Source organism: Molossus molossus, unplaced genomic scaffold (genome assembly GCF_014108415.1).
Source record: "Molossus molossus isolate mMolMol1 unplaced genomic scaffold, mMolMol1.p scaffold_m16_p_21, whole genome shotgun sequence".
Taxonomy (NCBI): domain Eukaryota; kingdom Metazoa; phylum Chordata; class Mammalia; order Chiroptera; family Molossidae; genus Molossus; species Molossus molossus.
The window spans coordinates 24,159,198-24,181,402 of NW_023425357.1; the positions used below are offsets into that span (position 1 = coordinate 24,159,198).

Below are 22,205 nucleotides of genomic sequence, written 5' to 3' on the forward strand. Positions count from 1 at the left end.
GTACGTGCCCCTAGCAGGAACCGAACCCGGGACTCTCTGGTCCGCAGGCCAATGCTTCAACTGCTGAGCCAAACCGGCCAGGGCGAAATCCCCCATCTTGACCTGAGCTGGCCCTGGTGACCTGAGCTGGTGCAAGCGACTCTCTGGGATTTCTGAGGCTAAGTCCTGCAGCTTCTGCCCGGGCTCCTGGAAATGCACCCTTGGGGACACCAGAAGCATGTCACAAGTCCAGCTACCCCGGACTGCCAGACAGTAGGGGCTCAGTCAACAGTTGCAGCTGAGCTCAGTCCTTCAGCATCACCGCCAAGGCACCAGACACGTGAGCAAAGGTTCTGGGACCTTCCAGCCCAGGGGAAATACCAGTTCTGTACCATCAAATCCCTGCAGTCCAGGCCACAAAGACGAGAATCACCCAGCCCAGATCTCTGACCCACATGTCTCCCTGCTTACATTCCATGGCCCCCACTGATCCCACTTCGAGATGGCCTTCCTGCTGGCCACCTGGCCAACCTCTCCCTCAGCTCTCCACGCGAGCAGCTGCGAGGCCACTCCCACTTCCCATCCCCCCTCCACTTCCCATCCCCCCTCCACTTCCCATCATGCCCCCTCCACTTCCCATCACGCCCCTCCACGCCGTGGTGGACACAGGCTTCCTTCCTCACAGAATTCAGTCCAGACCCTCACTGTGGCAGTGACCACTCAACCCCGCCATGGCTGGTTGCTGAATCTGTTTCCCTCCGGGCAGGGACTCCATCCCCTCTCTCCGCAGGGTCTAGCTCCCAATCTGATAGCGAATGTGGGCTGAAGGCGTGAAACCACTCCGTCGTGATGGGGTCCAAAGAGAACCCTAACATACCCAGGGATGTTTTATGGTTTAAACAAGGTCAACACGTGAGCCCAGACCAGGGCTTCTCAACCCTGCACCCACTGACACTTTGTACTAAAATTATCTGTGGCGGGGTCGTCCGTGCCCGGTAGGAGGCTGAGCAGCATCCCTGGCTTTGGTGCGCTCACCAGACGCCAGGAGCACCCTCCCCACCACTATCACGACCGAAAACGTCCACAGACATTGCCAATCGCCCAGGGGACTCGCTCTGGTGGAGAAGCTCTCCCTGCTCTGGACAGTGGGATGTGTGTGGCTACCTTCATCCAGGAGGTTGCGACACCTGCCAGAAGTCACCTGCCAGGTGCCACTTACCCCAATACCACACGCATGCTCCCTCGTGTCTGCCTGCTCCTTGCAGACCTCACAGTTACCTGCACGTCCTGCTAACTGGGACCCTCGAAGGAAAGCGGCAGCTAGGGGATCCCCTCAGGACATCACTGCCAACAGGAGGCTGGAAATGTGGTCCTAAGAGTCCCCACCCAGGGCCGAAGACCTGCTCTCTCCAAGTGGTCCAAGGAGCACCATGTCTAAGCTCTCTACCCCAGAATCGGCTTTTCCTGTCTCTTTACAAACACCGCCAACCCTGCCTCCACAAACTGCCAGAGCAGGTTCCAAAATGCAAATGCGGTCACATCACCCCTCTTCTGGAAACCCTTCAGTGTGGATCCCTGCTGCCCACCAGACAGAGTCCACACACCCAAGCAAGACTTCGCCACCCAGAAGGCTGGATGCCACCCGTTGGCCACAACATGGCAGAAGGAACAGTAGCGGCACCCACAGGTTGGATGCTTATCCCGGGCCCCGCGCCGTATTCATTCCCAGCTGCGACTCTGTGGCGTGGACACCAGTACTATTCCCATTCTACTGAGAGGAGATTTAAATCTCAGAAAACAGGGGTGACCTGCCCACAGTCACACAGCAAAGCCCATCAAATGGTGCTGGACGCCAGGCCCCAAGCTGCCGAACCTGGTGACACAGTGCAGGCGCCATGAGGATCTGAATCTAACGTAATCACTGCTGTGTCTCCAGGACCTAGAATGGGCCTGGCACAGCAGTCATTCAAATATGGAAGGAAGGAAGGGCAGATGGAAGGAAGGAAGGAGGCTTGCAAGGATGGAAGGAAGGACAGACGGTGGGAGGAAGGATGGATGGGGGGGAGACTGTAGAACAGTATATATCAAACCTATCTAATTACCAGGATCACCTGGGGGGCCTATGCACTACAGTCCTCAGTCCCAACCTAGACAAGGACAGTCATCCTTAGTCACTGCAGAGAGAAGGAAGAATTGCTTTTAGTGAACCGAGGGGGGAGAGAATCACAGAGCATAGACTTCAGGAGTCAAAATCCTGCCTGGTACCCGCTGCAATGAGCTCCAGGAGCAGGTTCCAGTAGCCTGTACTTTGACAAGCCCCCAGGTGTTGCACGGGGCCAGCCAGGCTTGGGGCCGGCAGGTCAAGAAGAGAAAGGACCTGTCCGCTGGGCCTGGCGCACCTGTATTTATTGTCAGCACCCCTGCAGGCCCCATCCGCCCAGCTGCAACAGCTTCCTGAGCCACCTGGGAGGTTGAGTGTGGCCAAAGCAAACAAGATTGGGAAGAAAGTTGGCTGCCTCCACACATTTTCAAAGCAGGACTTCTGGCCCTGGGCCATCTGAGGCCTCCGTGGCTCGGAAGCCAGGAGCACCTTCGGAAAGCTGTTTCATCTCACTCATAAGAGAAATCAAATGAAGAATTACATCAACCTGAGCCTACCTGTGAATGGCCAAGTTCAAAACCTCATCAAAGTGTGAAAGAGCATGTGGGGAATAGGTACTCTCACACCTCATGGGCTTTTGTGGGTCCAACTGCCAAAGTTAAAATACTCTTTAACTCAGAAATCACACAGGAAGTTGTACTTTGGATATATCCATGTGTGTATATAAAAGAATAATGCACAGATAACCCTCATGCACTGCTGGTGGGAATGTAAAATGGTGCAGACACTTGGAAAATAGTCTGGCAGTTCCTAAAATGATTAGACACAGAGTTACCATATGACCCAGCAGTTACACGCCTAGGCATATACCCAAGAGAAATGAAAACATACATCCACACAAAGACTTGCACATCAATGTTCACAGCAGCACTGTTCGTGATTGCCAAAAAGTGGAAACAACCCAAGTGTCCATCAATGAATGAATGGATACAAAAAACTGTGGGAAAGCCATGCGATGGAATAGTATTCAGCCGTGAAAAAGAAATAAGTACTGACACCTGCCACAATGTGGACGAACCTTGGAAACATTATGCCAAGTGGAAGAAACCAGATGCAAAAGGCCACGGTTCTATTTAAAGGAAACGTCCAGAACAAGAAAGTCTAGAGAGGCAGAAAGTAGACAAATGGTTATTTAGAGAGGGGAGGGGGAATAGACGGTGATGGCTAAGGGGTTCAGGGTTTCCTCTTGAGGTGATGAAAATGTTCAAAAACGGATTGTGGTGGTGGTTGCACATAGCTAAAAGCCAACGAGGTGTTCATTTTAAATGAATGAACTGTACAGTATGTGAATTACATCTCAATAAAGCTGTTGCAAGAAGAGGAGGAGGAGGAGGAGGAAGAAGAAATGAAGCATAGTTGCTGCAGCTGATAGCAAAAGACTAGGAACAGTTCAAATGTCCCTTTCTAGGGGCTACAATGTTACGCTGTAGCCAGGATGCTAAGTGTCCATGAAAGAAGCCAGATCAAAGTGCTGACAACAAACCACCTCCAAAATAATTATTGCATTTTAAAAAAGAAATCAAGACGCAGAAGTGTATGTAGTAGGTACCCATTTGTAAGAGAAACACGACACACACACTGCACTATCACAGAGACCGTCTGGAAGACACACGGACTTGATCGTGAGCTCGCCTGGGGAGCGCAGGGTGAGGACTGAGGAAGAGAGACATTTACTGATTTTTTTTTTTTTTAGGTCTTCCCAAAAGTGTACATTTTAACTTTTCAATTAAAAAGCAGTCAATAACAAATGAAAATTAAAGCAAGGTTCCGCAACTGAAAATTGCTTAAGTCTCTTTCATCTAATTGTTAAAAAACAGTCTCAGAAACTTTAGGAACTGAGCCAATTGCCTAATCTAAGGGGGATGGGGAAGGGCAGACACCTCCAGGACCAGAGCTTCATCTCGAAGCTGCAGAACGTGCTCTGTCCACACGAACTAAAGTAAAGGCCTCTCGCCGGCCGGTATGGCTCAGTGGTTGAGCGTCGACCCATACACAAAGAGGTCACCAGTTCGATTCCCAGTCAGGGCACGTGCCCAGGTTGTGGGCCCGATCCCCAGTGGGGGGCATGCACAAGGCGGCTGATTGAAGTTCTCTCTCATCGATGTTTCTATCTCTCTCTCCCTCTCAATAAAGAAAAAAAAATTTTTTTAAATAATAAAGTAAAGGCCTCTCACGCTGCGGTCTGCAGTAAAATGAAACAGACATTTATCTGGCTACCAAGCTATGAGTTTCCACAAACTCTAGCCTGTTAGCCCTTAAAAGGGCAGAGAGGTTGACCATCAATAGAAACCAAAGGACCCCTGATGATGTCAGACTGAGCACCTGCCTCAGCCCAGGTGAGCTGAGTGTCATTTCCAAACTGGCATTCAAAGAAACCGGCTCAACTTCCCCCACCTGCTCTAAAGCCCATCGGAGCCCCAGACACGGTGGGCGCACTTGCACTTTCAGAAGGACAGGAGGAGGTGTGAAAACAACTGCAGCGAGAAGTGGAGGCAGGGAGGCGAGCAGGTGCACAGGCCACCCTCGGGGACAGCCGGCCGCAGGCCCTGCCAGCAGGTACTCACAGAAACCCTCGATCTTGTCGGCAGTCTTGCTCCAGGCCACCTGCCGCGTCTCCATGATCACCTGCACGGTCCTGCGCTCCGGGGTGGACTTGCGGAAGCTGAACACGGTCATCACTGTGCCCAACTCCAGGGCTCTCTTGATCTGACTCTTCTCATATTCCGGAAGGGCGTCCACGTTGACCATGGTGGTCATTGTTGGCCGCTCCAGGGAGGAGGAGGAGGAGGGAGGAACGAGGAGGCTGGAAGGGCAGAATAAGGACCGAATTGGTTTCGGTGAACTGAGGGGGATTTCGTAGTTAACAGGACTTGGACTTCCAGAGCCCAAGCCCTATCTCATGCCCATCAGGATGAGTTTTAGGAGAAGGTTCTCAGGGCAGCGAACTGCTGACCACTCAGAGCCCACACAGGACACACAGAGGTTTAAATGAAAGTGGAGGTGTGGGAGGAGACCCCTGACCTCAGTGACCTAACCATATCCAGGCTTTGAATAACCAAATCACCCCAGCCTGGCTGTGAGCCCTCCCTCGCCACACACTTTTATGCTATGGAGTATTTGAATAGTCAAAGCAGCCCCGACTGGCTCCCAGCACCCCTACCTCCCAACACCAGCATTTTTCAATCCTGCCTAGACATTTCTAACCATCCCTTTACTTCTAAATGAAGCTGGGAACAGAAGAAAAAAACAAACAAACAAAAAACCCTCCAGGACGTGTCCATGGAGAGACCTCTGCATGGAAATGGGGCCCACAGGACAGAAAACCTCAGGGCCCAGCATCCTCAAGTCCAAATCCTGGCTTAGGTTCCTACTGACCGTGTGGCCCTGGGCAGGCTGTGTGACCTCTGCAGCCTCAGTGTCATCCTTTTAAAATGGAGTGTTGGGACAGTTAGCTTGGAATGCGATGTCACCAGCACAACACTCAGCGTGATGTGATAGCCACTTATTCCCATGCACAGCCGACGTTCATCAGAGGGGCGCTGGGGACCCAAATCTTGGAGCCATATTTGTCTGGCCTCTCTCACAACCACATCCAATCCGACAGCAAATCCAGAACCCAACCTGTCTTGACCCTTCACGCGTTCCTCCTAGGATCTCATCCTTGCGTTATTCTAAGTACCTACTAACTGGTCTCCCTGCTTCTGCCCACCTCCGACAAACAACTCCCAGACCAGTAGCCAGAAGAATGCTTTCAGAACAAGAGGGAAATCATGTCACTCCTCTGTTCTACCCTGCAGTCCCTCCCTGAGCCCTTGCTCTGCACCCCCACCCCCAAGTCTGCCTCCCAAACGTCCAAAGACACACTGCCTGCCACTCAGCAGAGACTCCAACTGGAGGCTGGCCCTACACCAAGTCTCTTAAGCCCCCTGGGCTTCATCTCCACACTTGTAAAGGGGGAAATCGATTAAACAACCTTGTTCTTATGAGAATTAAACCAGATAGTGCATCTCGGACCCTTCAAACAAGGATGCAAAGCCAATGCTCCTGGGATTTAGCTAAATCTATGGTCATCAATTGTTCTGTGTACCTTACGCATCTCCTCCTCTCCCTCCGAATCCCTGGAGGAGCCTGCAGTTGTTACTTTGTAGAGAGGCAGGTGGTCAGCCAGGGCTGTCTGGGCCTCCACTCTGGCTCTGACTCCCCCAGAGCCTCTTGCCAAGATGCTCAAACTCCAGGCTTCAGTTCCCTCATCTATAAAACGGGGATAACAGCACCACCCTGAAGGCTGCTGGAAGGGCTGAAACCTGCAATATGTACACAGCCCCCAGCACTTGGCCGGGTCTTACATAATATTAATCAGCCAGTCAGTCAACACCTTAATAGGGTATCATCTCTACGCCAGGCACTGAGACGGGGACTAGGAAGCAACTGGGGGGGAGGGAGGGAGGCCCAGGCCTTGCCCTTAGCTCCCACCTCCCTCCCACAGCCAAGGCACTTCCTTCCAAGGGTGTGCAGGCAGCCAGAGATAAGATCTGAATTATACCTCTCAGTCCGTTTGGAAACAGCAGTCAGCTCCAGGATTCTAATGCAAAGAGGTCAGCACAGCCACGGTGACACCGGGGAGGGGGTGCCACGGGAGCAGTGGGCAGGGGCCCCGATTTTAGTCTGGGGTGAGGCTAGGAGCTCAGGGAGCTCAGAGAAAGCTGCTGGGGGACAGGGCATCTGAATCCAATCTTTAAAAAAAAAAAAAAAAATGAAGCAGGAGGGAACAGTATTCTGGGCCGAGGAACAGGCGTGAGTGAAGGCCCTGCAGCAGGACTAAGGGGTGCCAAGAACTCGGCCTGAAGTAAGCCTCCCACCTCTCCACCCTCTAATCCAGGCCAAGGGGAGGAAAAGGTGCCCATGGCCAGTGTCACCCAATAACTGCTTACTGGCCCTCAGCAGCTGCTATACGTGGTCTCACTTATCTCAGTGAGAGGGCCATGAAGTGAAAACCAGTCCTAAGGGGTGAGATGATGTGATCACGGTTATGCAGACAAGTGGCTGCACCAGCCCTGGAACCCTGGTCTGGATCCCACCACTGCTCCGTAAGCACCTGCCTTCTGGCCAGACAGTAACTAACTGGGCAGTCCCTCTCCCTCTACAGAGAAGTTAAAGGACTTGCCCAAGGTCACACAGTTGGAGAGTGGCAGAACCAGGAGCTGAACCTGGTCCCAGCTCTTCACCCTGCGGACTCTGGAGTTCCCCACTCCCAGGTCTCAAGTCCAAGGTGCAGGAGGGCATACTATGGAAACACACATCCTGTCACAACACCCCCACCTTTGATTAAACCTACCATCCAGGAGGCACTGGGACCCTCAATTCTGTCTGGCTCTGGGAGGCCCTCAGACTGAACCCTCCCGGGATTCTGGCTACTTCCAGGGCAGAAGCCCAGTGCGTGGGTTCAACCATAAACATCAAGTCTCTCATGCTGCCTCTGGCCAAGAACTGGAAAGACATCCTCATATCCTCATGGCCATAAGATCCTTGGAATCAACCACCAAAATCCCAATCAGCTCCTGACCCAGGATTCCAAGGAGGTCTCCAAAACTGTGACCGGGGCACTAGCCATCACAGGCCAATTCCATTTTGCCTCTGCTTTCAAAAAAGAAAAAGAAAAAGAAAAGAGAGAGAGAGAGAGAGAGAGAGAAAGAGCCTCAAAAATCCCTATTTTTGTTCCTGTTTCTCATCTTCCCTGGGTAACTTTGTAAAACAACTTATGGTGTAAATACCAACGTGTCTGGGATTCGATAAGATTCACCATTTCTACTTTTCATATCCTTCTCTTGGAATAAACTTTTGGGATACAAGGACCCAGCACCAGGAAGAAGAAGAGTTTTCTTCTCTTCATAGCTTTCTGCACACATAAGGCCAATGCAGGATATTACACCAAAAAAATCCCACGAAACAGCTGTCTGTTAAAAATCAGCACAGTCGCATCCCTGAGAGGTCACCATCCCTTCCACAGTGTGAGGGGTGTTGTTGCTGCACTGACCCTCCACCCTGCAGCATCAGGACATGTTTTCACTGGAGGAACAGGCAGCATCAGCCTCTGCAATAGGAGTGTGAATTGGCTCAACTTTATGTTTTTAGGACAACCTGTGAGCATCCAGTAAAACAGGCATATGTTTTGATCCCATTATCATATAAGTGCAGGAAGAAACACCAACAAAGATGTTCAGGGAGGCATCACTTGTAACAAAAAGAGAAAGAAAAACAACCCAGAAAACAACTCAAATGTCCATCAATTTGGGGGGGGGGGTGTTGGTTAGGGAAGAGTTCCTTCAATAAATAATGAAACATACACCTTAAAGAATGCACCCCAGCTACTGGAAAGAAGAAGGACGATCTATAAGCGATTTGATCTGGAAAGGTCATAAGAAAGATGGAAAAGAGTTGCCAGCCAGTGAGTATAACTACATTTCTAAAAGGCTGCCTGCTGGCCCTGGCCGGTGTGGCTCCGCGGTTGGAGCATCGGCCTGAGGTCCAGAGAGACCTGGGTTTGGTTCCCGCTAAGGGCATGTATCTCAGTTGCAGTTTGTCCCCAGCCCTGGTTGGGTCATGCGGGTGGCAGCAACTTCATGTGTCCCTTTCACGTCAATGTTTCTCTCTCTCTCTACCTCTCTCTCCCTCCCACTCTGTCTGAACAAAAAATGAAAAAAAAGTGTCCTCGGGTGAGAATAAATAAATAAATAAATAAATGGCTGTCTGCTCATAAATTCAGGGAGAAGGGCTGCTGGGGTGGGTGGAAGAGGGGAGAGAGGATGACTTGACTTTTTATTAATTTAAATGGTGACATAATGGAGGAGCTTTTCTCCTTTGTGTTTTTACTGTTTTCTAAACTAAGAACTGTTTTAAGGTTTTCTCACTGGCCATTTTTCACCGGCTCCACCCAGCAAAGAGGGTATGGGGATCCCCCCTCTACGCTCAAGGAGTGGGGGGAGAGTGGACAGTGCAGGGAGACAGCAGCATCACCAGGCAATTTCAGCATCAAGGAAGCCTGCAGTGGTTCCCCCCCTGAGCCAGCACACACCTAGCGCACACACTCTTGTAACAGGGTAAGTGCCTGGGGCTGGCAGGGACCCCTCAATTAGTAAGCCCTCCCTGACGAACTGTAGCTAAGGTTGATGGCCCAAGCCCCACGCAGACACCTTGACACCTTAACCAGAGGGTGAAGAACTAGCCAGGTACCCTTTCCATAGATAAATCCCAATTCTCAACACAGCCCTGGCGTGTAGCCCAGTGACCAGGGGAAGAAACTGCCGCTCAGAGAGGTTCTTCAGTGTGCCCAGGATCACACAGCTGGAATTGAAATTCAAATTAAGTTGACTGAAAAGGCCACCTGTTTCCTTTGAGCCACGTCAGCCCCCTCACCCCACCATACTCTCAGTCTCGGTCAAGCCTGGGGTGCTGAGTCCCTCCCCGCTTCCATCGGAATCCAGGCGCCAACGCCAGTGCCAACGGGACACATCTTTCCCTGGAATTCCTCCGCTATGGGGTAATGACCTCGTTGGGATTCCAAAACATAACCAGGAAAACGCACAAACACACGAAACTGTGCGTACAACTGTGGGTGGAAGACGGAACCATGAATCTCCCCTAACACTATCGTGGTCTCTCCCCGTGGGGAAGGGCTGCGCCTTCCCGGTAGCGCGCCGCCACCCACCCACCCTCAACCACCTGTGCAATACGGGGAAGTGCGGGCCGCCTGGCAGCCCGAAGTCCGCGAGCCCTGGGCACGGAGGTGGCCAAAGCACGGCCCGACCCCACGCAGGACCCGCGGCCCCAGGAGCCCTGAACGTCCACGCCAGCGCTCGCTCAGCCGCCCGGGACCGCAAGCCGCGCCGCTTCCTCCGGGTCCCCATTCAAAACCGGGGCTGCCCCCGGGCACCGACCGGCGAAGCGGCGCCAGCCCCGCGTGAGGAAGTGGCCGGCGCCCGCGCCCGGACCCCTGCCGCCACCGCCCCGACCCTCGGCACAGCGGGCGGGTCCGAGACGCCGCTCTCCACCCCTGCCCGCGCCCACTGCGCCCTGGCGCAGGTTCCCCCCGGGCTCAGATCCCCGGGCGCCCACGTGCGCTCCCGTCAGGCCGGGCCACCCACCTGGCCGTGCCCCCGCCGCGGGTCCCGGCTCCGGGGTCCCGCGCGCAGCCGCCCGCCGGCTCGGGCACTCCCTGACGCGCACGCCCTCCGACGCGGGTGCTGCTACTTCTGCTTCGGCCGAGGCCGCGCGCCACGTGACTCCTCCGGGGCCGCCCCCCGCGCCCCGGCCGCCCCACCCCCGGCCCAGGCGGCCCGGCCCTCCCGGCCCTCCCGGCCCTCCCGGCCCGCCGCTCTGACCACTCCCGCGCCGCGCCTGGCAGGAGATCCCGCCGGGGAAGAAGCCGAGGCAGCGGGAGTGGAAGCGAAAACTTCCACGTAGAGGAGCACTTACGGAGCGCCTGCCGCATACACGTGCTGTACATACATTTAATACACTCCTCGTAATCACCGGAATTGGCAGCTCATGGCCCTAATTCGAAATAGGCAAGCCACTTAAATACCCTCTCTCGTTGGTCAGGATCAAAGCAGTGCTGAGCTCCAGTTTGTTGCAAAGGACCTAGATTACCAGGTAAATGAGCTCTCATTTTCCCGATGAGTTTTTTTTTGTGTTTTTTTTTTATCCTCACCTGAGGACATTTTTGAATTTATCTTCAGACAGAGTGGGAAGGAGAGAGGGGGAAGAGAGAGAGAGCGAGAAACATCAACGTGAGAGAGACACATCTAGTGGTTGCCACCCACACAACCCCAACGGAGGCCGGGGACAAACTGCAGCCCAGGTACATGCCCTTAGTGGGGACCAAACCCGGGACTTTCAGGTCCACAGGCCCACGCTCCAACCACTCAGCCAAACCGGACAGGACGATATATATATATTTTTTTATGGCTCACTTTATAAACTTCAAAGCATATAGATGACTTAGTTAAACGCCTAGTTATGGTAGTTTAGCTAGCTGTGCCTATTTCGAGGCCCATACTGTATGATGTAACATATTCTTTAGGAGAAATATTGCTTTTTTCCATTCTCTGGTTTCATGAAGCAATGTTAGTCAAAGCTTTCATGTGTCTCTCTGATACAGATGTCTTCGTGGTGACCAGGGCCGGCTTTAGGGTCACCTGTAGAGCTTAAGACAGTCGCATGTTTAACTCCTGACTTGCTTGAGTTACATTTTTGAATCTATGAAAGTTGCTGTGACTTAAAATATTCTCTGTGAAGCCACAGAACTCACTGGCTGACTTGAGATAGTCCGTGGCTTCATTTCTTTCTCTGTCCCCGTCCCAGGAGTGTACCGGTGCTTTTGCCACAGAGAACTTCCAGCATGTTTTTTAAAGAGATCTTTGAAAGGCTTCTTATAACATCAACCCCTTGGAATCAGGAGGCCAATTTGCCAGGAATAATGGCTAAATCTGGATTATATTTCCTTGCCTTGTTTTTGTTTTGGGTTTTGTTTTGTTTTGTTTTTTGAGAACTTCAATTTATATTCCCATCCATCTTTTTAACATTTCTATTTTGGTACGTCATATAATGTACCACATATATTAGTACAACCGCATATGTGCATAACTTATTGTTACAAAGGCTCCATGTGTAGGGAAGCATGTTAAATCTCTTGCTGAGAAAATGAGGCTGAATGCAAGCAGACCTTCTGGAGTTCACTGTAGGAAGTCCTGGCTCCTCCACACTGTCCAGACAGATGCTCATTCTGGCTGGAGTTTCCTCTGGTCCCCTGGGATCAAGCAAGAACAGAACATGTAGAGTATGCTCCCATTGGTCCGGGGGGGGGGGGGGCACACATCTTTTAATCTATGGTCAAAAGCCTACAGCATTTTTGGAGTTAAAATGTCTGTTGTATATAAGAGAATAGTCATAGTAGATGGCAGTTTTTTTCATTGCTTTTTTTAAATTTATTTATTTATTTTTACCTTCAGGTGAACAGCTAATAGAATCCAGTGCAATGAATAAGTGTTTGGGGGGCTCTTCATCGCCTCGAACTTCAACTTGGAAGTTCAGAATAAAGTAATTGAGACAGCAGGCCCAGTTCTGGGAGGACTTGAACACAAAATGATAGTTCTTTTCCAAGGCATGATGGGTAGGTAGGAGGAGAGGTCACCCTGTATATTCAGGCATATACTGCAGAAAGCCCCCGTCATGGGTTGACTATGGTGGGACGTTATGTGGGTGGGTAGTGGAGGCAGGATTTGAACCCAGGTTTGTCTGGTGCCCGAGCCCATGCGCATGCAGACCCACTGCCCATCCCCGGCATTAATCGGAGGCGTTCAGGCAGGGAGAAGTGAGTTTGTCACCGATCCACAGAGATTCACAAATGGGTCAGGAAGTGACCTCAGAGGGTGGAGAGAAGTTTCTTTTCCTTTTCATATAAAAAGAAAAAGAAGGGGGAGAGAGAATAACCTCAGAGAAAATAGTATTTTAATCAGCATTGTTTCAACTTTCTATTCTGCGCCCCTTACCAGTCCTCGGGTAGGCACATGATTTTTGTCCCAGAATCCTCCTCCATTGGCTAGCAGCCATGGTGCATTGGCCCATTAGCCCCTCAGTGCCTGTTTGCCTCTCTGCAAAATGGGTATAAAAACTGTACCTACGTCTCAGGGTGATTGTAAGGGTTCAATGAGACAATGGAGGTAAAACAGGCATCCCAGTTCAACCATAAGGGCTGACTATTTTTAATATTGTTACTGAAAAGAAAAAGCTCCGTGTTGTAGTGGGATGACATGGACTTGGAGAACAGGGAGATTGGGGTTCAAGTCCCAGGTCTTTGACTTCCTTAGTTGTGTGACCTTGAGCTGGTCAGTTACCCTCTCTGAACCTCCCAGTTTCCCCATTGGACCTACCTTTGGGATATCCACAATAGGTAAATCTATAGAGACAGAGCCCTTGCTGGGTGGTTCAGTTTGTCTGAGCATTGTCCCATACACTGAAAGGTTATGGGTTCGATTCCCGGTCAGAGCACATACCTAAGTTGCAGGTCCGATCCCTGGTTGGGACACATATGGGAGGCAACTAGTCAACATTTCTCTCTCACATTGATGTTCTTCTCTCTCTCTCCCTTCATCTCTCTTTAAAATCAATAAACATATCCTTGGGTGAGGATTTTTTTAAAAATCTGTCCTGGCCAGTTTGGCTCAGCAGTTAGATCCACGGCCTGCAGTCAAGAGAGACCTGGGTTTGATTCCCGCTAAGGGCACGTATCTCGGTTGTAGTTTGTCCCCAGCCCCGGTTGGGGTCGTGTGGGTGGCAACCAGTCGATATGTCTCTCTCACATCGATGTTTCTCTCTCTCTCTTCCTCCCTCTCTCCCTCTTGCTAATAAAAAAAAGAAAACAATTTTTTTTTTAATGTATAGAGACAGAAAGTAAAATAGCAGTTGCCTAGGACTGTGGGGAGGGGTGTTGGAAGGAGATGACTAAGGGGTAACAAGGTTTCTCTTTGGAGTGAGGAAAATGTTCTAAGACTGATTATAATGATAGTTAAGCATCTCTGTGAATATTCTAGAAGCCATTGAACTGTATGGTATGTGAATTATATCCCATTAAAGCTGTCCAAACAGAACACCTACCTAAAGAATTCAAGGTAATGGGGAAGACGGAGCTTAGCACGACACAGCTGTTGATGAATAACAGCGTCTCCTTACAATAACCATTATTATTCAGTGGCCTCCCAGCAGCCAGGCTGAGGCCCACCACCGCCCCAGCGAGCCTTGCCAACCTCCCCTCCGCCGCCACAGACAAAAACGACCAGAAAACCCCTGAGAACCTTTGAGTTTGGTTTCCTTTCCTGACGTTATTCAGAGAAGTGCATGTCCCCTGGGGACAAGCTGAGTCCCAGCTGCTGGCTGGCAGGCCTCTGTGACAGGAAGTACCACCCAGCACTGGCTCCCAGAACTTGTCAGGTTAGGCCCAGCCTAGCCACTTGTGCGTGGGCATAGACCCCTCTGGGTTTTTTTTTAAGTTTTATTGAAGTATACAAAAACTGCACATATGTAATGCACACAAATTTGATGAGTTTGGACATATGCATAGACCCATGTTAACAACACAACTAAGATAATAAACATAGCCATCACCTCCAGATAGTTCCTGTTGTTGCTTTTTATGCTGTACCGTGTGTGTGTGTGTGTGTGTGTGTGTGTGTGTGTGTGTATGGTACTTAACATGATGTCTACCCTCTTAACAAAGTGTTAGGTGTACAGTGCAGTATTGTTAACTACAGGCGCGATATTGTACAGCAGGTTGCTGTAATTGACTCCTGTATGACAGAAACGTTATACTCATTGAACACCTTTCCATTTCACCTCCCAGCCCCTGGCAATCATCATTCTATTCGCTGCTGCTGTAAGTCTATTTTATTTTATTTATTTATTTCTAATCCTCACCCGAGGATATTTTCCCACTTATCCTCAGACAGAGTGGGGAGGGGGGAGAGAGAGAAACATGGATATGAGAGAGACACATCAATTGGTTACCTTCCGCACGACCCCGACCAGGGCCGGGGACCAAACTGCAACCGAGGTACGTTCCCTTGACCAGAATCGAACCCGCGACTCATTGGTCTGTGGGCCAACACTCCAACTGCTGAGCCAAATCGGCCAGGGCTGTATCTATTCTAGATACTTCATATGAGAGAGATCGTGCAATATTTGTCCCCCTGTGATTGGCTTATTGCACTTAGCATTAAGTCTTCCTGGTTCATCCATATAGTCACAAATGAAGGATGCCCTTCTTTTTAAAGGCTGAATAATATTCCATTGTGTGTATATACAACATTTTCTTTATTCATTCATCCGCCGATGCACATTTAGGTCTTGGCTATTGTGAATCAGGCTGCAGTGAACTTGGGAGTGTGGATTTCGCTTTGCAATCTGCCTTCAGTTGTTTTGAATATATACCCACATTTGGGAAGGCTGGATCCTATGGTACTTCTATTTTTAATTTTTTGAGGAACCTCCTTACTGTTTTCCATAGTGGCTGCACCAATTTACATTCCCACCAACAGTGCACAAGGGTCCCCTTTCTCCACATCCTTCCCGACCCTTGTTATCTTTTGATTTTTTTGATAACAGCCATCCTAACAGGTACGAGGTGATATCTCACTGTGGTTTTGATTTGCATTGCCCTGATAATCCATGGTGTTGATCACCTTTTCATATACCTGTTTGCCATTGATATGTCTTCTTTGGAGCAATGTCCATTTAAGTCCTTTGCCTTTTTTAAAAAAATCAGGTTATTTGGGGGATTTATGTTTTGGGTTTTTTGTTTTGCTATTGAGTTGTAGGAATTTGCTATTTAATCTGAGGCCTGCTTGGAAGAACCTCAGGTCCCATGGTTTTTCTTTGGGCCTCTCAAGCCTTGGATTCCTGCTGCGGCTCATGTATTCATTCAACAAACACTTGAGTGCCTGCTAGGGGCCAGGTACTGCTGGGCTCCAGGGAGGTAGAAGGAAGGATCAAAGTCCCACCCGATGAAGCATACGTGTAGTTGGAGGCAGGGGACACACAAAAGGGCACTCGAGTCCGACTGACCTGGTTTTAATTCCGGTTCTGCCCCTCACTGTCGGCACAGAATTTTCATCCTCTGTGAGGCTCAGTTTCTTCATCTGCAGATAGGGCTGCTGCGGCGGAGTGAGTCAGCGAATGCGCGTCCGAGTCCTGGGCGCCGTCCTGGTTAAAGGGGACCCAGAGCTGACGTGCAATCATCGCATTGTGAAGGAGGCACAATACGCTGTTCCTGCTGTGCTGAGAACCCGGCTGCCGCTCGGCCCTTCCCAGGCCCGAAGCCTCAAGTAAAACCAAGAGAAACAGTATAAAACCAAGAGAGACAGTTTAAAACCAAGAGCAACCGTGTGCAAGAACAACCGTGTGCAAGAATGTAGGACAGGGAGACAGGCGGGCCTGGGCATGAATTCTGGGTCCCTCACTTACTGTCTGTGTTCACAGTGAAGTCACGTAGTTTCTCTGTGCCTCAGTTTCCCAGTCTGCATGGCTGAAGACAAAAGCCCTCCCTATAGTGAGTGGAGTATCAGGTAGGATGTATTCAGCTTCCACAAAAAGGCCACGGATAATGTCATGTGGCTTGGATGCCCAAGAGGGGCCGAGGGCACAAAGCAGCCAGAATTTTAAGTACACCAGCGAGACAGAGATTCTTTCCTTGTCCGCCACTCCTGACACCCAGACCCGCGAGGGAAAAGCCTTCCTTCCAAAGCCCCTGGCACACCTCCTCTCCAGTGTCATTGACCAGAATCAGGTCACAAGCCCATCCTGCCTCAGTTACTCTCAAAGGAGTGGGATCCCAAGTCTGGCTGGATGCTGAGGATCGAGGCAGCTTCCTCCAAGTCATGTGAGGGGCCCTCTGGGTATGTGACAAAACAGGGAGGGAAAAGGATGTCACGTGGGCTGTCCGAGAGGTTCTGCGGTTGTCACAGAGCTACCTGAGGTGGCCAGCAGAGAAAGAAGTCATCCCAGCACCTCCCTTTGTTCCCACCGGCCAGCAAGGCCTCTGTTCAGTTCTTTTATTCATTCAACAAACACGGAGCCCTTGTTCCACACCACACGGTGTGTATTAGCGTGCAGGGGCTGCGTGACAGAGTACCCCAGACAGGGCGGCTGACACCAACAGAGGTTTATTCTCTCACAGTTCTGAAAGCCAAGGTCTGAACTTGGGTTGGCAGGGCTGGGCCCTATGGAGGCTCTAGGGAAGGCCTCTCTCTTAGCTTCTGTGGCTGCTGGCTACCTTTGGCTTGAAGCTGCAGCATTATAACGTCTGCCCCCTTCTCTGATGGCCTTCTTCCCCGTGTCTGTGTCTCAGCCTCCCTCTCCTTTGACTGACAAGGATGTAGAGAGCCCACCCTCCACCCAGGATGATCTCATCTTGAAATCCTTAACTTAATCACATCTGCAAAGACCCTATTTCCAACCAAGGTCACGTTCCCCGGAATAGGGGGTTAGGACTTAGATTTTATGGGGGGAGGGCCACAGTTCAACCCACTGTCCCATGTTAGGTAAACAGGGCAGACTATTTGCGGCTGGAGGGGGAGACAGCAGGAAGGGACATTACAACCGCAGAATGGCGACAGCTGGGTCAGAAGGATAAAGCGAGGGGCCGGGAAGACTTCTCCGAGGAGATGACCTCAAAAACCGGGACTTGAAGGGTGTGCACGTGCTGTCCAAGCTCCCGAGAGAGAAAGAAGCTTTGTGATGGGCAGGGCTGTTTGGACAAAGCTGAGCAATGCCCTTAGAAGTCAGAAAAGGGGTTCCCTCTGCCTGGGAGGGAGCAGAAGGAAGGATCTCGGAGGGTCTCTTGATGAAAACGTACTGAGTCTTACAACATGTGCAGTTCTATCATATCTCAACAAAAAAATGAGCATTTTTAAAAGGTGATTCCTCTGCTAACAGGTTATCCCTGATTTGTTTTTCTGCTTTCAGTGTTTTCTAAATATTCTTTACAGAGCATATTTCAATGGTACTAGAAAACCAAAGCTGTTTTAAAATCAAGGCTGGTAGAGGTTGGGAGACTGGTCACTTTGGAAGGTGGTGACAGGAAGTGAGCCAAGCTCTGGCCGGTCTGGCCCAGCGGTTAGAGCATCGGCTTGCAGACCAAGTAGTCGAGGGCTCGATTCCAGCCAAGGGCACGTACTGGGTTGCGGTTCATCTCCAACCCCGGTCCAGTCGTGTGGGAGGCAACCAGTCGAAGTGTCTCTCTCACGTTGATGTTTCTCCCTCTCTCTCTCTCTTCTTCTCTCCCTCCCTCCTACTCTATCAGAAGATAAACAGAAAAATATCCTCAGGTGAAGATTAAAAAAGAAGAAGAAGTGAGCCGAGGGGAGTCTTGGGGATGTGGGCGTGTTCTGTTTCTCGATGGGGCGTCAGCAACAGGGGAGTGAAAATTCTCTGAACCATCTAATCACGTGAAGTGCATTTTTCTGTATTGTGTTATGCATCAATAGATACATTAAAGTATAAGGCAGTTAGCTAAGGGGGGAAGAAGCATTTAGAATCTTGTGGTTTAGCAAAATCAGTAACATTTATTGAATACCTGCCTTGCACCAGGACCCTTCACGCAGCAAACACATATGGGCCTCACAGTGAAGTTGGGAAGAGCAATTATTTTCATGTCTAGTTTACAGATAAGGAAACTGAGGCTCAGAGGCATTAAATGACTCCAGTTGCAGGCAGAATTGGGATCTGAAGCCGGAGCCTTCTTTAAGATCCGGAATTATTTCCACACCCCCAGAGAACGCCTGCCTCTCTTGGGGGCTCTCAGGGAGGTCTGAGAGGTACCCAGAGATGCTGTGCCTACTGCCTCAGAACCCCGGGGGCAGGGCCTGGGGATCTGCATTTTAACCCCTCCCACCTTTACCCCATGATTCTTTCATACCCTCTCATCCATGGGCACCAATGCCTTCTGCTGACACAACAGGAAAGAAACGCATGGTGAGCCTTCTCAGAAGTGAAAAGCATTCTGGGCACTTTGGGCAGATACAGGAAGGTATTAGCCACAGAGATGAAGAGGTTTTGCCTGGCAGATTCCAGAAAGACACCTCATAATGAGTTCCTTTGGGAGAGTGGACATGGACTAATTCTCCCCCTAATGGAATCCGAGACAGATTCGCCTTGAACACAAATTCAATAGATCACACGGTCATTCTGCCCACAAGCACTTACTAAGCATCTACTACATGTCATTCACTACTCTAGGCTCTGAGGATAGGGAGAGGAAAGATTCATTACTTTCTTTAATCCTCACCCAAGGATATTTTTCCATTATCTCCAGATAGAGTGGGAGGGAGAGAAAGAAGAAGAGAGGGAGAAAGAGAGAACAATCAACGTGAGAGAGACACACCGACTGGCTGCCTCCCACACAACCCCGACCAGGGCTGGGGATGAACTGCAACCGAGGTACCTGCCCTTGGCTGGAATAGAACTCGCAGCTCTCTGGTCCAGGGGCTGACACTCTAACCGCTGAGCCAAACCGGCCAGGGCAAAGATGCACTTTCTGTCAGGAGGCCAGAGCTGGTGGGAGAGACTAGCACGTAGAAGAAAATGATTGCACACCTGACGAACAGGTAAACTGAAAGCAACAGACTGCCTGGTGCTGGGGCAGCTGGGGGCAGCCGGTCGGAGGGCGCAGCCTCTTCAGGAAGCAGCTGGGAAGTTTCTTAAAAAGTTAAACATACAGCCCTGGCTGGGGTGGCTCAGTTAGTTGGAGCATCATCTCATATACCAAAAGGTCCCAGGTTCGATTCCAAGTCAGGGCGCATACCCAGTTTGCGGGTTTGATCCCTGGTGGGGGCACGTACGGCAGGCAACTGATTAATGTTTCTCTCTCCTGTCTCTGTCTCTGTCTCTGTCTCTGTCTCTGTCTCTCTCTCTCTCCCTTCCTCTAAAATCAATTAAATAAGTAAATTCTTAAAAAGTCAAACATACACTTACTGCATGACCCAGCAATCCCACATCGAGGTATTTACCCAAGAGATATGAAAACACACGTCCGTGCAAAAATCTGTGCACAGTGTTGACAGTAGCTTTTTGCATCGTCACTGAAAACTGGAAACCACTCAGGTGTCTTTCACCTGGTGGGTGGATAAACAGGCACAGAAAGAGCACTCAGCGGTCAGAGGGGGAAACTGCTGACAGGCACAACGCCAAGGACGAATCGCAAGTGCACCGTGCTGAGTGAAAGGCGCCCCGAATCAGAAGGCTGCAAAAGTGTGATCCCACGGATGCAACATTCTGGAAATGGTCGAACCGCAGGGACAGAAAAGAGATCACTGGTTGCCAGGGGCTGGAGGTGGGAAGGGGGGGTCACTGCAAAAGAGCAGAAAGGAATGAGTGGGGTTGGGATCATTTAATATGTTGATCGTGCCCTGGCCAGTTTGGCTCAGCGGTTAGAGCGTCGGCCTGCGGTCCAGAGAGACCCGGGTTCGGTTCCCGCTAAGGGCACGTACTTCGGTTGCAGTTTGTCCCCGGCCCTGGTTGGTCGTGAGGGTGGCAGCCACTCGGTGTGTCCCTTCACGTCGATGTTTCTCACTCTCTCTCCCTTCCTCTCTCTCCCTCCCACTCTATCTGTACAAAAAATGGAAAAATATCCCCGGGTGAGGATAAAATATATATATATATATATGTTGATCGTGGCGGAAATCACACAACTTTGTGCATTTACCAGAACTCGTAGAACTATATACCAAACTGGACAAATTTCACTGAGTGTAAATCTTACTTTCCTTTAAAAATGGGGGATTGCAATACAGGTGATAAGACAAAGGGGGTTGAGAGAAAAGGAGTCATTAATGCTGGCGTGGGAAAGAGAGTCAGGAGGGCTTCCTGAAGGTGCTGATCCTCACACTGAGATAGTGAACGGACGGGAGTTGTCAGTTGGACGGGAGGAGGGGGACAGGGCTTCAGACGGCGTGAACAGCACGCATGACGCGCTCTGGGAGTGGCTCGCTTCTGCAGGAGGGAAGGGTGTCTGTGCCAAGGAGAAAGGCAGGGCTCAACTCGTGCAGGGCCCGTTGAGTCCTGCAGCGGCATTTGAACGTCACCCGGGGGCAACAGGGAGCTACCGAAGGTCTTAGAGCTGAAGCAGGACCTGGACAGGTTTGGAAAAATCATTTCATGGGCACTGGGAGAGCAGGATGAGGGAGCCAAGCTGGAAGTAGGAAAAATGGTGGAACTGTCCTTTCCTCATGGTCGTGCATTCTTGGCTGGGACATTACGTCCCTCAACAGACACCAACCAAACACTTGCCGTGTGCCAGGCACTGTTACAGGAGCTGTGGATACAAAAACGGGGCCAAGAATCCCTGTGCCTCTTACATTCTAATGGGACGACAGACCACAAACAAGGAAACACAGTAACAAGGTCATTTCAGATGGGCATGAGATCTTTGATAAAGCAGATGAATATAGTGGGGAGGCATGGGTGGTATTTAGATATGGCCTCTTGGGGGAGGTGACCTGTGAGCAGGACCTGAGGAGGAAGAGGAGCAGCAAAGTGAGGGTCTGGAGAAGGAACTACTCAGGTGGTTACAAAAACCCTAGAGAGAAACCTGGTTGCAGAACCAGAGGCCCCGGATTCCCCGGGTGAGGGGCAGCTACACCCTCCCCAAGGTCTCCGTTCCAGCAGGGGCAAAGCCTTCCCTAGGAGCAGTTGTGTTCCCATCTCCTGCCCCGCACCCCCCACATTTTGGTGAATCATAGTTTATGGCCCCCGAGTGTGCACAGGAGGCCTGAAGCCACAAAGGCAGCTTTTCTCTTGGTTTCAAAGGTCGCAGCTATTGCCATCATAAACAGTGCCCATGTTGACAAAATCATACCAGCTCCAGAGACAGAGACCCTTAGGATACACCTGGGAAAGCCAACCTGGATTTTCAAATTCAAAAAATAAAATTTTAACAAGACCTGAGCTCTGACAAGGGTGGTTCAGTTGGTTGGGCATCATTTTGGGCAGTTTAATTCCCAGTCAGGGCACATGCCCGGGTTGTGGGCTCGATCCCCGGTGGGGGGTGTGCAGGGGGCAGCCGGTTGATGTTCCGCTGTCACATCGATGTTTCTCTCTCTCTCTCTCTCTCTCCCTCTCCCTTCTTCTCTCTCCAAAAATCAATAAAAATAATCTTTAAATAAAAATAAAAAAGACCTGCCCTGGCTGGTTTTGCTCAGCGGTTAGAGCGTCAGCCTGTGGACCACCAATGAGTCACGGGTTCGATTCCTGTCAAGGGCACACACCTTGGGTGCGATTTGTCCCTGGCCCTGGTCAGGGTGCATGCAGGAAGTAACCAATCAATGTGTCTCTCTCACATCAATGTTTCTCTCTCTCTCCCGCCTCCTCCACCTTTCCTCCCTTCCATTCTTGCTAAAAATCAATGGGAAAGCCCTGGCCAGTTTGGCTCAGCGGTTAGAGCGTCGGCCTGCGGTCCGGAGAGACCCGGGTTCGATTCCCTCTAAGGGCACGTACTTTGGTTGCAGTTTGTCCCCGGCCC

General features: G+C 50.8%; 1 protein-coding gene across 1 annotated transcript in view; it reads right to left on the reverse strand.

The window, feature by feature from the left end:
- The window catches only part of PLCG2 (phospholipase C gamma 2), a 143,522-nt gene extending 133,205 nt beyond the window's left edge, over nt 1-10,317 (reverse strand). Inside the window, exons 1-2 of the mRNA XM_036276088.1 lie at nt 10,282-10,317; nt 4,705-4,943 (exon numbers count right to left, since the gene is read on the reverse strand). Coding sequence (XP_036131981.1) covers nt 4,705-4,897 — 193 coding nt within the window. The 5' untranslated portion in view covers nt 4,898-4,943; nt 10,282-10,317. The remainder of the gene's footprint in view (nt 1-4,704; nt 4,944-10,281) is intronic.
- Between the last annotated feature and the right edge of the window lie 11,888 nt (nt 10,318-22,205).